This window comes from Mus pahari, chromosome 1, assembly GCF_900095145.1.
Source record: "Mus pahari chromosome 1, PAHARI_EIJ_v1.1, whole genome shotgun sequence".
In the NCBI taxonomy this organism is placed as follows: Eukaryota; Metazoa; Chordata; class Mammalia; order Rodentia; family Muridae; genus Mus; species Mus pahari.
Window position 1 is genome coordinate 110,411,992 of NC_034590.1, and position 12,387 is coordinate 110,424,378.

Here is a 12,387-nt window from a genome sequence, read left to right on the forward strand (position 1 = left end):
CCTCACAGCTAACCGAGAACATTCCAGCCTGGTTCAAGTCCGACTGAGAGGTAGGCTGAGCTCCTTCTCTGCGTGTTCATTATTCCCAGCGTTTTCCCAGACACGCAGCCGGATTCCCGCAGCACCCCTCGTCCCTTCACAGTAACAACGACCTCTTACATCCCTCTCCCCGACGTCCCTGATGTCCCTGACCGCAGATTCGGTCCCCACAACCCCCGCACCCCCAGGCGCGCGGCCGGCGAACACCAGGTGAATGCGCGCGTCGCGTGGATCATTGGCACACCCTAACGCGCCACCCCGCCTCCGAGCATCACGGATTGGTTGTTCGCGGACTGGCCGCGGCCGATTGGCTCGGGCACCGCGATCATTGGTCCCGTTTCACGATGGGTAGCACCGCAGCGTGGATGCTGCTCAGTCCCGCGGCGTCCAGAGGAGCGTGAGCAGCCGGGAGGGGCGGGCGGGGGAGCGCCTCAAGGAGCCGCTCCCGCCGCCCACCCCGACCGCGGCCCTAGCAGCCCGGGAGTCCTGGCCGAATCCCATAGCCCCCGCAGCGGACAAAGGACCATGCGGTGCTGCAGGCGCTGAGCGCAGCAGGGTGGGCCGGGGGATGTGGGGCGGGGCAGGCGAGGCCGGGGGGCCGCAGCGACGCCCCTGATTGTGGCGCCGCGATGCCGTGGTTCCCGGTGAAGAAGGTCCGCAAGCAGATGAAGCTGCTGCTGCTGTTGCTGCTGCTCACCTGCGCCGCGTGGCTCACGTACGTGCACCGGAGCCTGGTGCGCCCGGGCCGCGCGCTACGCCAGCGGCTGGGCTACGGGCGAGGTACGCGATGGCGCGTGGGAGAGGGCCCGGGCCTCCCAAGGCGTGGGGGTCTGACTGCCCAGAGCCCCTGCTGCCCTGCTCCTCCCAGCTCCGCTATATTGGGGGAGGGGTCGCGGCTCTGTTCGGCGGGACGCCCAGTGACGTCAGCAGTAACGCCAGGGACCCTCGGGGCTCATCCCTAACCTTTTCGGATCCTGGAATCTGGCCTAGATCCGGTGGTGATGGAGTTAACGGTGGGTCCTTGAGGGAACCGGTGCCCCCAGCTAAGATGTTTGTCAGGCCATTGCCTACTTAGCAGGGCCTCAGTTTCCTTCTGGAAGGTGGGGAGGTAAGGGTGGTGTTGAGGGATCCAGCTGCCTTAGAGTGGCCCCAGCTGCTGGAAACCCTGGGTACACCTGTGAGTGGACTGAGATGTCTGTGGGCTAGGGACCAATGCTAACTTGAGTAAATGCTTGTTGTAGTTTGCACATTTAAGAGTGGGCAGAGGATATACAAAGCAACTTAGGCCTGGCAAGCCCTGTGGGCAAGAATTCAGGGAGAATCTCTGGAGATGGTGGCCATTGGGGAAAAAAAATCTCCAGAGCAGGGTGAACAACAATGACAGCTAGGTAGAAAAAGGTCAGGGAGTGAGCCTGGAGAAGCCTAACCAAGCCACATAGAGCTCAGCCCCATCTTTGCGAGGGAAGCTGGTGAGCTGAGGAGGGGAGCAAGTGTCTCTCCCCTCAAAGTCTCAGAGCAGTGACGCTAGCTCACACCATTCTGGTCCACTCCACCTGATGGATCCAGAACTCCCTTTTCAGCCCTGCGCCTGTCTCCTGCCTGCAGAGGCCCTCTTGCCTCTTCCTATGCCTGGACAACTCTTTCCGGACATCTTCCAGCAGATCCTGGGCCAAGGATCTGAGACAGATCCCAGCCCCCAAGAAATTCTATGGGTCATCCCAATCCATGTACCTTATTAGCTGTGACATCTTCAAGATATCCTGCCACAGCTCTATCCCTAAGAGATAAGTCTGGACCCAGAGCTGACCCAGTACCCAATAGCTACCCTTGTGGGTTCAGCTGACTTCCTGAGCAGTTTGCTTCTGTCTGAGACCAATCAGGAAGGAATGAAGACAGGGAGCCCCACTGCTGAAGGTTGATCATGAGGGCAGCTGGCTCTGACTCCTCCTAGGTGGGTAAGATCTATTCTGGATCCTGGAAGATCAGTCCTGCCCAATGGCACTGCTAGAAGCAGCCTGGGTGGCACAGATGGGGCCCCAGCCACACACTCTGGGCTGAAGGCCATCTCCTGTCAGGCCACCTGGGACCCACCAGGCACCACAAGGCATGTGAGAAATTGGGCAGCTGCAAGTGCCTAAGACTTTCCTGACAGTGTCATCAATCTTGAGAGCTGGCAACAATCAGCGGGTGTCCAGCAGCCTGTGCTTACAGATACCTCCAAGTGAGGGTGGGGCAGATTCCTGTCTCTTCACCCTCTGTACCGAGGCTTAGCCTGAGCTGAGACCCCAGTACAGAAAGTTCCCAGTGCATTCAAAATGCCTGGGCTTAGCTTGAAGGGCTGTGGGTATCCAGGCCAGGCTCCGGGAATTTGACCAGGAGTCCTGCTTGCTTACTTCCTGGCTTCTCAAGGAAGGATCTAGAATGTGGAGCACCGCCAACATTTCAAGGGAAGAGACCACACAGGCAGCCCCTGACCTAGAGACAGTTCAGGCTCATCTGGTATCAGCTATACCTTTCCAGTAGCCTGGCTTCTGAGATTGGCAAGAAGGGACAGATGTGGATGCAAGGTGTGACTTTGGAACAGGAAGGATTCCTGGATCTAGTGCCTCTCATTGAGAGCACCAAGAGGGACAGGAATGAGATAAAAGGAAACCTCCTGCCTTTGGAGACTCAAGTCCCAAAGAGTGGACATCCAGGAGTGCAGTGGACATGCTACTTAGGGAAACGGTCCAAGAAGTGGGACAAAGCAAGGTATAGGAGTAGTCTACCCAAACTGGAGGAACTGTGGTGGACATGTCTTCACATAGATCTGGAGAGAAGAAACAAACACCTTAGCACATGGGAAAGACATCAAGGGTTCTAGGCCATCTGGAATTCTTCCCAAGGCAAAGCCATTCTGAGAGGATCACCAGATGGATGTGAGTGTGTACAGTTTCACACTAGCCTGAGTATATATAGCCCTGCTCCCCGCTCTTATTGGGGACTGGAGAAAGCTGGTAAAAGACTCTGTTTTGTATTGCCTATCCAAGGTAGGGTCTAGAAGGCCCCCCAAATGATGGAGCAGAAGTGCAGAGGCTTCAGCAATCCTTCTTGCCCCACCCCTCCAGCTGATGACCCCCAACAACAAAGATACTGATGGAGTCTGATACCTTAGGGAGTCTGAGCTCTAACGCACTTCACATGCATCTGCAGATGGTGAGAAGCTGACCGGTGTGACCGATAGCCGGGGAGTCCGAGTGCCATCGTCCACACAGAGGTCAGAGGACTGGAGTGAAAGTCATGAAGAGGAGCAGGCGGTAAGTTAGAGTGACCAAGAAAAACCTATTCACAAGGAGCCACCCTCTAGGATGGGTAGATATGACCCTGGGTTGTACGTGAGCTTCAGCATCCCAGCCTGGATACTGTGTCTGGGTAGTCACTGAGTGGTATGCATCTGTTGTGCATCCCATCAGTGGCCACATAACTGTGTGGGCAGATCTGCTGAGGCTGTCTGTGTAGGAGAGTGCTTAGGTGGTGTGACTGGATGTGCAGAAGGGAAACCATGAAGTTCTACTTTGCTGTGTGTGTCTAGATGGACCGTGCAGTTGTGACACTTCCTGCCTTTAAAACTCTGACATGGCTATTCTTTCCTGCAGCCTGAGGGGCGGGGCCCAAACATGCTGTTTCCTGGAGGAGCTAGGAAGCCACCCCCACTGAACCTCACCCACCAGACACCCCCATGGCGGGAAGAGGTAAGTTCTGTTGGGCTGGGCTGGGCTGGACTGGACTGGGCTGGGAGGAAGGGAAGGGTGGGGCAGACTGTATAACAGCTAGGGTTCCCTTCTGGCCCCCAGTTCAAAGGACAGGTGAACCTGCATGTGTTTGAGGACTGGTGTGGAGGTGCTGTGGGCCACCTGCGAAGGAACCTGCACTTTCCACTCTTTCCTCATGTGAGTACCTCAAGAACGTATGGGTTGGCAAGGGGGCAAGGTATGCAGTGAACCGTGAGTTAATAGCTATTGCACAACCGGCAGACTCGGACTACGGTGACAAAGTTAGCTGTGTCCCCTAAGTGGAAGAACTATGGACTCCGGATTTTTGGCTTCATCCACCCAGCCAGAGATGGTGAGTAGGTTGCGTACGGCAGGGGCAGGATGTCTTGAACAGTTCAGCTTCCTGAGCCTCTGTCCTGTGGACTAGGAGACATCCAGTTCTCTGTGGCTTCGGATGACAACTCTGAGTTCTGGTTGAGTTTGGATGAGAGCCCAGCAGCTGCCCAGCTTGTAGCCTTTGTGGGCAAGGTAGGTTCTGCCCTCTTGCCTTCTGCTCCTCTATCCGAACCACATCTGTCTTCTCTGGACCTCCTGCAGCCTCTTGGAAACATAGACTGTGTCCGTCCGATGCTCACAGGGAGAATGTGGTCACTCCTTTGTCCCCCTTGTGTCATCCCTAGACTGGCTCTGAGTGGACCGCACCTGGAGAATTCACCAAGTTCAGCTCCCAGGTGTCTAAGCCACGGCGGTGAGTAACTTAAAAGTGCATGCATTCAAACGTGTATGCACATCTGTGTTGGCCTATGAGAGGGAGGCTGGGTATCACGCTTGCCCATGTTACACAAGCACTGTCTTCCTGAGGGACCATCCCAGAGGGATATGAGATTCTGTCCTAACCCTCTGAGCTCTCATTCTGTTTGATGAGAAACAACCCCAACTCCTTCTGTCCACAGACTCATGGCCTCCCGGAGATATTACTTTGAACTGCTTCACAAGCAAGATGACAAGGGTTCGGACCATGTGGAAGTGGGTGTGAGTGTGGCCTGCCCTCTGAAGGAGCTCCAAAGACCACAGCTCCCCACCCCCATCCACTTCCTCTATCGTTGGACAGTCACTGCAGGGTGGTCCCCAACCCGAAGGGATTTCCAGTATAGGAGATAAAGCAGATATTCGGGGACATGGGCCAGGATCAGGAGGGTATGCTATGCTTGCTGGATGCTCAGCGGGGCTGCACTGAAAAGTGGTCCTTCACCAGGAGACATGGGGAAGACAGAGTGTACAGGCCTCTGAAGTCTGTACCTGGAGCATCTTCCAGCATCTTCCAGCATCTTCTGAGACTCCAAGAAGTCAGGTAGCATGATCAGGCCAGGCCTGTGGTGCTGTGATGAACTGCTCAGACTGCCGTGGGGCAGTGAGGTAGCTGAGATTCTGCATGCCAGGCATCCCTCTGGCCTGTGTGAAATCATGGGAAGCTGAGAGAGCGAGCCCTGGGAAGTTTACTATCTTTTCATTGCCATGATCATCGCTGAAACGAAATACCTGACAAGAAGCGACTTAAGGGAGGGTTTATGTCAGCTCACAGTTTGAGGGTACAGTCCATGGTGGCAGGGAAGCCCTGGCAACAGGAATGTGAGGTAGCTGGTTACGTTGCCTCTGCATCCAGGAACTGAGAGACATGACCGCTGGTGCTCGGTCGGCTCACTGTCTCCTTTTTATTCAGTTTTGGACCACCGTCCGTGGGATGGTACTTGCCACATTTTAGGGTAGGTCTCCCCTGCCCCCCAGTTAACCTTATCTAGGTTCTCCCTCACAGACATGCCTGGAAGTTTGTCTCCAGTGATTCTAGAACCTGTTAGATTGACAATCAGTGTCAGCCACCACAGAGAAGAAAGACAGGTAGCTGGGAGACAGGGAGGAGGGTTTAACAGCAGGACAGAGCCCAGAGGGAGAGGCACAGTGACCACCACGGTGGTTCTCGGTCCCAGCACCTCAGTACATGTCATCCCACCTCAGTAGAGTGGAAACTCGGTGTTTGGATGGTCCGAGGGAAGAGAGCAGAGGTACTGATGACGAGGGTCCCAGATGAGCCCAGTCAGCCCCCCCCCCCAGGAGCACCAGCTGAGTAGAGATGGGAGGAACACATCTGCAAGGAGACTCAGGAGCATCCATGGAGGTGGAGCACAGGGAGGGCCACCTGGTGGCAGATACTAGGTCAGGGGCTGAGGGAAAATCCAACAGTGACCTCAGGAAGGCAAGATGCAAAGCCAGAGAGAAAATGGAGTCAGAAGTTATAGTCAGCAACTTTTGGAGAAAAGGAAAAGGGAGGGAGGGAGGGGGGAGAAGAGAGAGAGGAGGAGGGAGGGAAGAGTGCTGGGTGAGTCTGGATCTGCCCCTTGAACTCCTCAGCCTTCTGGGCCTTCTGTCAGGTGTCTCTTCCTTAAGCCCCTCCTACTCTCCCCACCAAGCATCTTGCATCCTTTGGGGATTTTCACCGGGTAGTCCCTCACCCATGAACTAAGGAAAGCCATCTACCAGGACCCAACCTCTTTCCTATCCCCACACCCCCAGTGGCGAGCTTTCCTGCCTGGTCTGAAGTTCGAGATCATCGGTTCTGCTCACATTTCCCTGTACACAGGTGCGGGCTGAGTATTTCCTCAGGGGGATGGCTGGGGTGGGGGGTGGTGGTGGAGGTGGGGCTCAGCATGGGGATGGTGGAGGGGAGGCTGAAGTTCCAGATACCCTCCTACTCCTAGATGAGTCATCTCTGAAGATGGACCATGTGGCCCATGTGCCTCAGTCTCCAGCCAGCCACGTGGGAGGATTCCCACCACAGGGGGAACCCAGCGCTGACATGCTGCACCCAGACCCCAGGGACACCTTCTTCCTCAGTGAGAGAGAGGAGGCTCCAGAGGATGGGGAGGATGGAGTGGGGTGAGGGCCGGGCCGGGCTCCCAAGTGACGGCCCTTTTTGCAGCTCCTAGGATGGAACCTTTGAGCCTGGAGAACGTTCTGGAGCCCTGCGCCTATGCACCCACCTATATCCTCAAGGATTTCCCCATAGCCAGATACCAAGGACTACAGTTTGTAAGTGCCCGGTGCAGGAGGCGGTTTAAAGCTACCCTTTGCCCCAGGCCCTATCCCTAAGCCATCGGCCCTGCCTGCAGGTGTACCTGTCCTTCATCTACCCCAATGACCATACCCGTCTCACTCACATGGAGACAGACAACAAGTGCTTCTACCGTGAGTCCCCACTATACCTGGAAAGGTAGGTGGGGGCGTGGCCTGTCAGAAGTGAGGATGTGGAGCTTCGATGAGGAAGGTCTCTGATGCACTTTCTCCCTCAGGTTTGGGTTCTATAAATACATGAAAATGGACAAGGACGAGGGAGATGAAGATGAGGAGGAAGAAGTTCAGCGTAGAGCCTTCCTCTTCCTCAACCCAGATGGTGAGTGTCTCGATCCTGCTGCACTCCCAGCCCAAATGCCAGGCACTTGAGCTTACCAGACACTCTCTCTACAGACTTCTTGGATGACGAGGATGAACAGGAACTGTTGGACAGCCTGGAGCCCACTGATGCATCTGTACAGCAGAGCCACCGGACCCCCACCCCGGCAGCCTCCACAGGAACGACAGCCAGCCCGACCCCACCTACAACTAGCCCTCTGGATGAGCAGACCCTCAGACACTCCCGGGCACTGAATTGGGCCCCACGCCCCCTGCCCCTCTTCTTGGGGCGAGCTCCACCTCCCCGAACTGTGGAGAAGTCGCCTTCAAAGGTGTACGTGACCAGGGTACGGCCCGGACAGCGGGCTTCCCCGAGGGCATTGAGAGACTCACCCTGGCCACCCTTCCCTGGTGTCTTCCTCCGCCCCAAGCCTCTGCCCAGAGTACAGCTGCGGGTGCCCCCACATCCACCTCGGACCCAGGGCTATAGGACCAGTGGCCCCAAGGTCACAGAACTAAAGCCCCCAGTCAGGGCCCAGACCAGTCAGGGAGGCCGGGAGGGCCAGTTGCATGGACAGGGACTCATGGTGCCCACAGTGGACTTGAACTCCTCGGTGGAAACACAGCCTGTGACCTCCTTCCTGAGCTTGTCTCAGGTATCCAGGCCACAGCTGCCAGGAGAGGGAGAAGAAGGGGAAGAGGATGGGGCCCCTGGTGATGAGGCCACATCAGAAGACAGTGAGGAAGAGGAGGAGCCGGCCGCTGGGCGGCCGCTGGGCCGCTGGCGGGAGGATGCCATCGACTGGCAGCGCACGTTCAGCGTGGGCGCCATGGACTTCGAGCTCCTTCGCTCTGACTGGAACGACCTGCGCTGTAACGTGTCCGGGAACCTGCAGCTTCCTGAGGCCGAAGCGGTGGATGTGGTGGCTCAGTACATGGAGCGGCTAAACGCACGGCATGGCGGGTACGGGGCAGACGGCTGCTTGAAGAGAAGGCATGCCGGTGTCTGCAGGGATCGCAGAACTTCCTTGGCTCTCAGCAGCTCTCTGATCCCCTTCTCCCTCTCTGTAACTACTGTCTTATCCAGGTTGAAGGGCTCTCTGAAGCCCCACTCAAGACTGACTTCATCTCTCCTCACTGCCAATGCCCACATCTGTCACCTTAGACCCAGACCCAGGGATGAACCCAAACCATAGGGGACAGTAATCAGGCATAGCCAGATTGTGGGCGGACGGCCTTTGCAGGGACCAGAGACACTAAAGTGTCATGCTCAGGAGCCCCAGATCTCTCCTTGTGGAGCACTGCAGGGTCCCAACTAGGGGACTATGTCTAGTTCAAGGGAGGCTTGGTCTCCTAGGTCTCAGGCTTCGGACTTGTTTCTACCCCATTTTGAGGGTCCATCTTTGAAGGGGTTCTTATCAGTCGAGGAAAGGGAGAACCTTCTGTGGGCCTCGAACTCACGGACATCAGGACAAGGTATCTTGCAGCCAGTGTTGAGAGCCATGATCAACACGAAGGTTTGAACAGGACAGGACAGGGGTTGTACACAGATGTGCTGCTGCTCCAGAGGGTGTGAGCATGACAGCCCTCAAAAGGGGCCATGAGACCCTTCCCACCACTGGTGATGTAGGACAGACCTAGGTGGCTCAGAGAGCAAGTTTCTCTCTCTTTTTTTTTTTTTTTTCCCCAGAGCTGAGGACTGAACCCAGGGCCTTGTGCTTGCTAGGCAAACGAGCTACCACTGAACTAAATCCCCAGCCCTGAGGACAGGTCTCCTGAGAACAGCTTTTGGGGCAGTCTCTTGGTCTCTTTATTGGACTGTCCACTGTGAGTGGTCATAGGCTCATCTGGGTGCTATGGTGTGGGTAACCCCAAGGAGTAACCTAAAGTGTTTGGTTGGGGGTAGAAAGGTCCTGATTTTGGGTGGGGTTGAATCACAGGACTCCCATCTCAGGTCATGCCGATGGCATCCTATAGGGGGGTTGCTAGCTGTCACCAGAGGGTGGGAAGCAGAATGAATAGCTTAAGGCCTGAGACAAAATGAGGGGCCTGCTTGAGGTATGAGGGGGACACATGGGAGAGCTAACAGCTTCTTGTGGGATGCTAACCATAGGAGAAGACTGAGACATCACCTCAGGACAAAGAAAATCATGCAAAGGAAGACATCTGGGAGAACTTGACAATCCTGGGCTCACGGCGCCCCCTAGTGTAGCTTTTCCTATTTCCTGCTGGGCTCGGGCATTGAGACGTGGGAAGGTCAACCTGTGTTTGGGAGCGATAGAGCGGGTTGCAGCAGGTGTAATGCGGTCTGGGGAGTACAGCCGCGTGGTTCTCGGGGTAAAGGGGGAGGCAGTTGAGTGGCGCTACAACCCTTGGTTAATCAGCCCTGCCTCGCAGGCGCTTCTCGCTTCTACGCATCGTGAACGTGGAGAAGCGCCGCGACTCTGCACGCGGGAGCCGCTTCCTCCTGGAACTGGAATTGCAAGAGCGCGGAGGCAGCCGCCAGCGCCTATCCGAATACGTCTTCCTGCGGTTGCCCGGAGCCCGCGTTGGGGACGAAGATGGAGAAAGTCCCGAGCCCCCTCCTGCTGCCTCGATCCACCCAGACAGTCGCCCAGAGCTCTGCCGGCCTTTGCATCTGGCCTGGCGTCAGGATGTCATGGTTCATTTCATTGTACCAGGTATGTGCGCCCCTATGAGGCGTTCGCGGGTGGGGTGGGAGGTGGGAACCATTCAGGTCCAGTCATGCTGCTTCGGTGACATCTTCTCTTCCAGTGAAGAATCAGGCGCGCTGGGTAGTGCAGTTCCTGGCAGATATGACCGCTCTGCATGTGCATACGGGGGACTCTTACTTCAACATCATCTTAGTGGACTTTGAGAGCGAGGACATGGATGTGGAGCGGGCCCTGCGTGCGGCTCAGCTACCTCGGTAACGATGTTTACCACCATTTCGGGAAATCAAAGATCTTTCCTCTTACGGGAGGTGAGTTGGCCTGACGCCGTCCACCTCCCTTCATGATTGCTGTGCTTCCTTCCCTTCTCCAGGTACCAGTACTTGAAACGAACTGGAAACTTCGAGCGCTCTGCAGGCCTGCAAACTGGAGTGGATGCCGTGGAGGTCTGTGGGCCAGTCAAGGGCTTAGGGGAAAGAAAGGAGGGTGCTGAGCTCACCTTGGGGAGGTGAGCAGGGCTCAGACCTCCCAACCTACAGGACCCCAGCAGCATCGTTTTCCTCTGTGACCTGCACATCCACTTCCCACCTAATATCCTGGACAGCATCCGCAAGCATTGTGTGGAGGGCAAGCTGGCCTTCGCCCCTGTGGTCATGCGTCTGGGCTGTGGAAGCTCCCCGTGGGACCCACATGGTAAGGACCTGGGTGTTCCCCGGGGAGCTCCAGGTTCTCACAACCACCAGGGCAAAATCCAAGCCTAACCTCCTGGGTAAGCCTAGGACTCTATCCATCCAGTCATACAGTTCATAAGACCCTTTTGTTCCTCTATGAGCCTATGAGCTCTTTCGTTATTAGCAAATACCAGACACCCCCTCCCATCCAGAGTCTCCAAAAAAAAAGGCTTCTTAGAATTCCTCCCAGGGTCCTCTAGCCTCCCTGGGGAGAAAATGTTAAGGACCACACCCTAATGGTTATTCTCCCTGCCTCAAGGTTACTGGGAAGTGAATGGATTTGGCCTCTTCGGGATCTACAAATCAGACTTTGACAGAGTAGGAGGCATGAACACCGAGGAGTTCCGCGACCAATGGGGAGGCGAGGACTGGGAACTTCTGGACAGGTAACTACCCTCCCCTCCCTCACACTGAGACACCTCATCTGCCCTCCCCTCCCTCACACTGAGACACCTCATCATCCTCCCTTGAGAGGATGGAATGACAGAGCTCCACCTGTCAGGATCTTAGAGACCCACAAAATCCCTTCCACCTACCCTGCGTTGAACCCTTCCCACCCCCAGGCTCCTGCAGCCGCTGCCAGGGCAGCCCAGAGCCACAGCACCTGAACCAGGGTTCTGACGTTCCACCCACTCCTCCCAGGGTCCTGCAGGCAGGGCTGGAGGTGGAGAGGCTTCGACTGCGACACTTCTACCATCACTATCACTCGAAGCGAGGCATGTGGGCCACACGCAGCCGCAAAAGTGCCCGCACACAGCGATCCTGAAGACCCAGCCTCCTGCTGGGCCACTGGGTCTTGGTGCAGCAGGTAGAAGCTGCGTCCTGAGCTTGATTCAGGCTCTGCCACCACCTGTGCTGGTCCCCAAAAGCCTCCTCTGTGACTCCAGATAGGCGGCGCTCATGGCAGGGCAGGCACCTTGGTCCCCACACCCCCTGATGATTTCTGTGAAATTTTCCGTAGCAATGACATTGTTTTCAGAATTTACAAGAGTTCTGTCTGTTCTGTTTTTTATTCAGAATGAAATGAAATATTTTTTTTAGTTCTGACTTGTTTTCTGTGACTGTTCTCTTCATGAGGCAGAGCTCTGGTTACCAGGGTGGCTGTGGGTAATGCAGGCTCCCCCACCCCCACCCCCCCAACACCCACTTCCTGTCTGTAGCTTCTGTTTCCACCTGGTTTCTGCAGAGTCTGGCTACTCGGAAGTCACTGCATGAGGACTTCCCACACAGGAACTGCTGCTGAGCCAGCATATGTGGTGACACCAAGTCTCCAGAATGACCTGATCTGTCACCTCACTCAGCCAGAGCAGACACACAGTTACCTACGTTGCTTTCTCTGTATCAGTTCAGATGAAGTGCTGCTACTTAAAGAAGCTTTGCAAGAAAAGCATTGGATTTAAAAACACATCGTCTAGGAGCTGGAGAGATGGCTCGGTGGATAAGAGCACTTGTTGCTCTTCCAAGGGAGCTGGGTTCAGTTTCCAGCACCTACCTGGTTGCTCACAATTATCCCTGACTCCAGGGGATCTAACACCCTCTTCTGACATCTCAGGTTACCAGGTATACATACATATGTGAAGACAAAACACACATATATAAAATAAACAAAACACAGCAGCAGGGGCTGGCAAGATGGCTCAGTGGATAACAGCACTGACTGCTCTTCCAAAGGTCCTGAGTTCAAATCCCAGCAACCACATAGTTGCTCACAACCATCCATAATGAGACTGGACGCCCTCTTCTGATGTG

At 55.7% G+C, this 12,387-nt stretch overlaps 1 protein-coding gene across 1 annotated transcript; it reads left to right on the forward strand.

Moving 5' to 3' along the window:
* Nucleotides 1-372: 372 nt before the first annotated feature.
* B4galnt4 (beta-1,4-N-acetyl-galactosaminyltransferase 4) lies at nt 373-11,685 on the forward strand. The gene is made up of 20 exons (XM_021193112.2): nt 373-819; nt 3,232-3,335; nt 3,675-3,770; nt 3,873-3,968; nt 4,053-4,143; nt 4,219-4,319; nt 4,472-4,539; nt 4,745-4,823; nt 6,360-6,426; nt 6,545-6,679; nt 6,766-6,875; nt 6,956-7,056; nt 7,136-7,236; nt 7,311-8,199; nt 9,633-9,916; nt 10,011-10,164; nt 10,281-10,353; nt 10,447-10,600; nt 10,898-11,024; nt 11,281-11,685. The coding sequence occupies exons 1-20, from the start codon at nt 669-671 to the stop codon at nt 11,402-11,404; spliced, it is 3,105 nt and encodes a 1,034-aa protein (XP_021048771.1). The 5' UTR covers nt 373-668; the 3' UTR covers nt 11,405-11,685.
* Nucleotides 11,686-12,387: the final 702 nt, after the last annotated feature.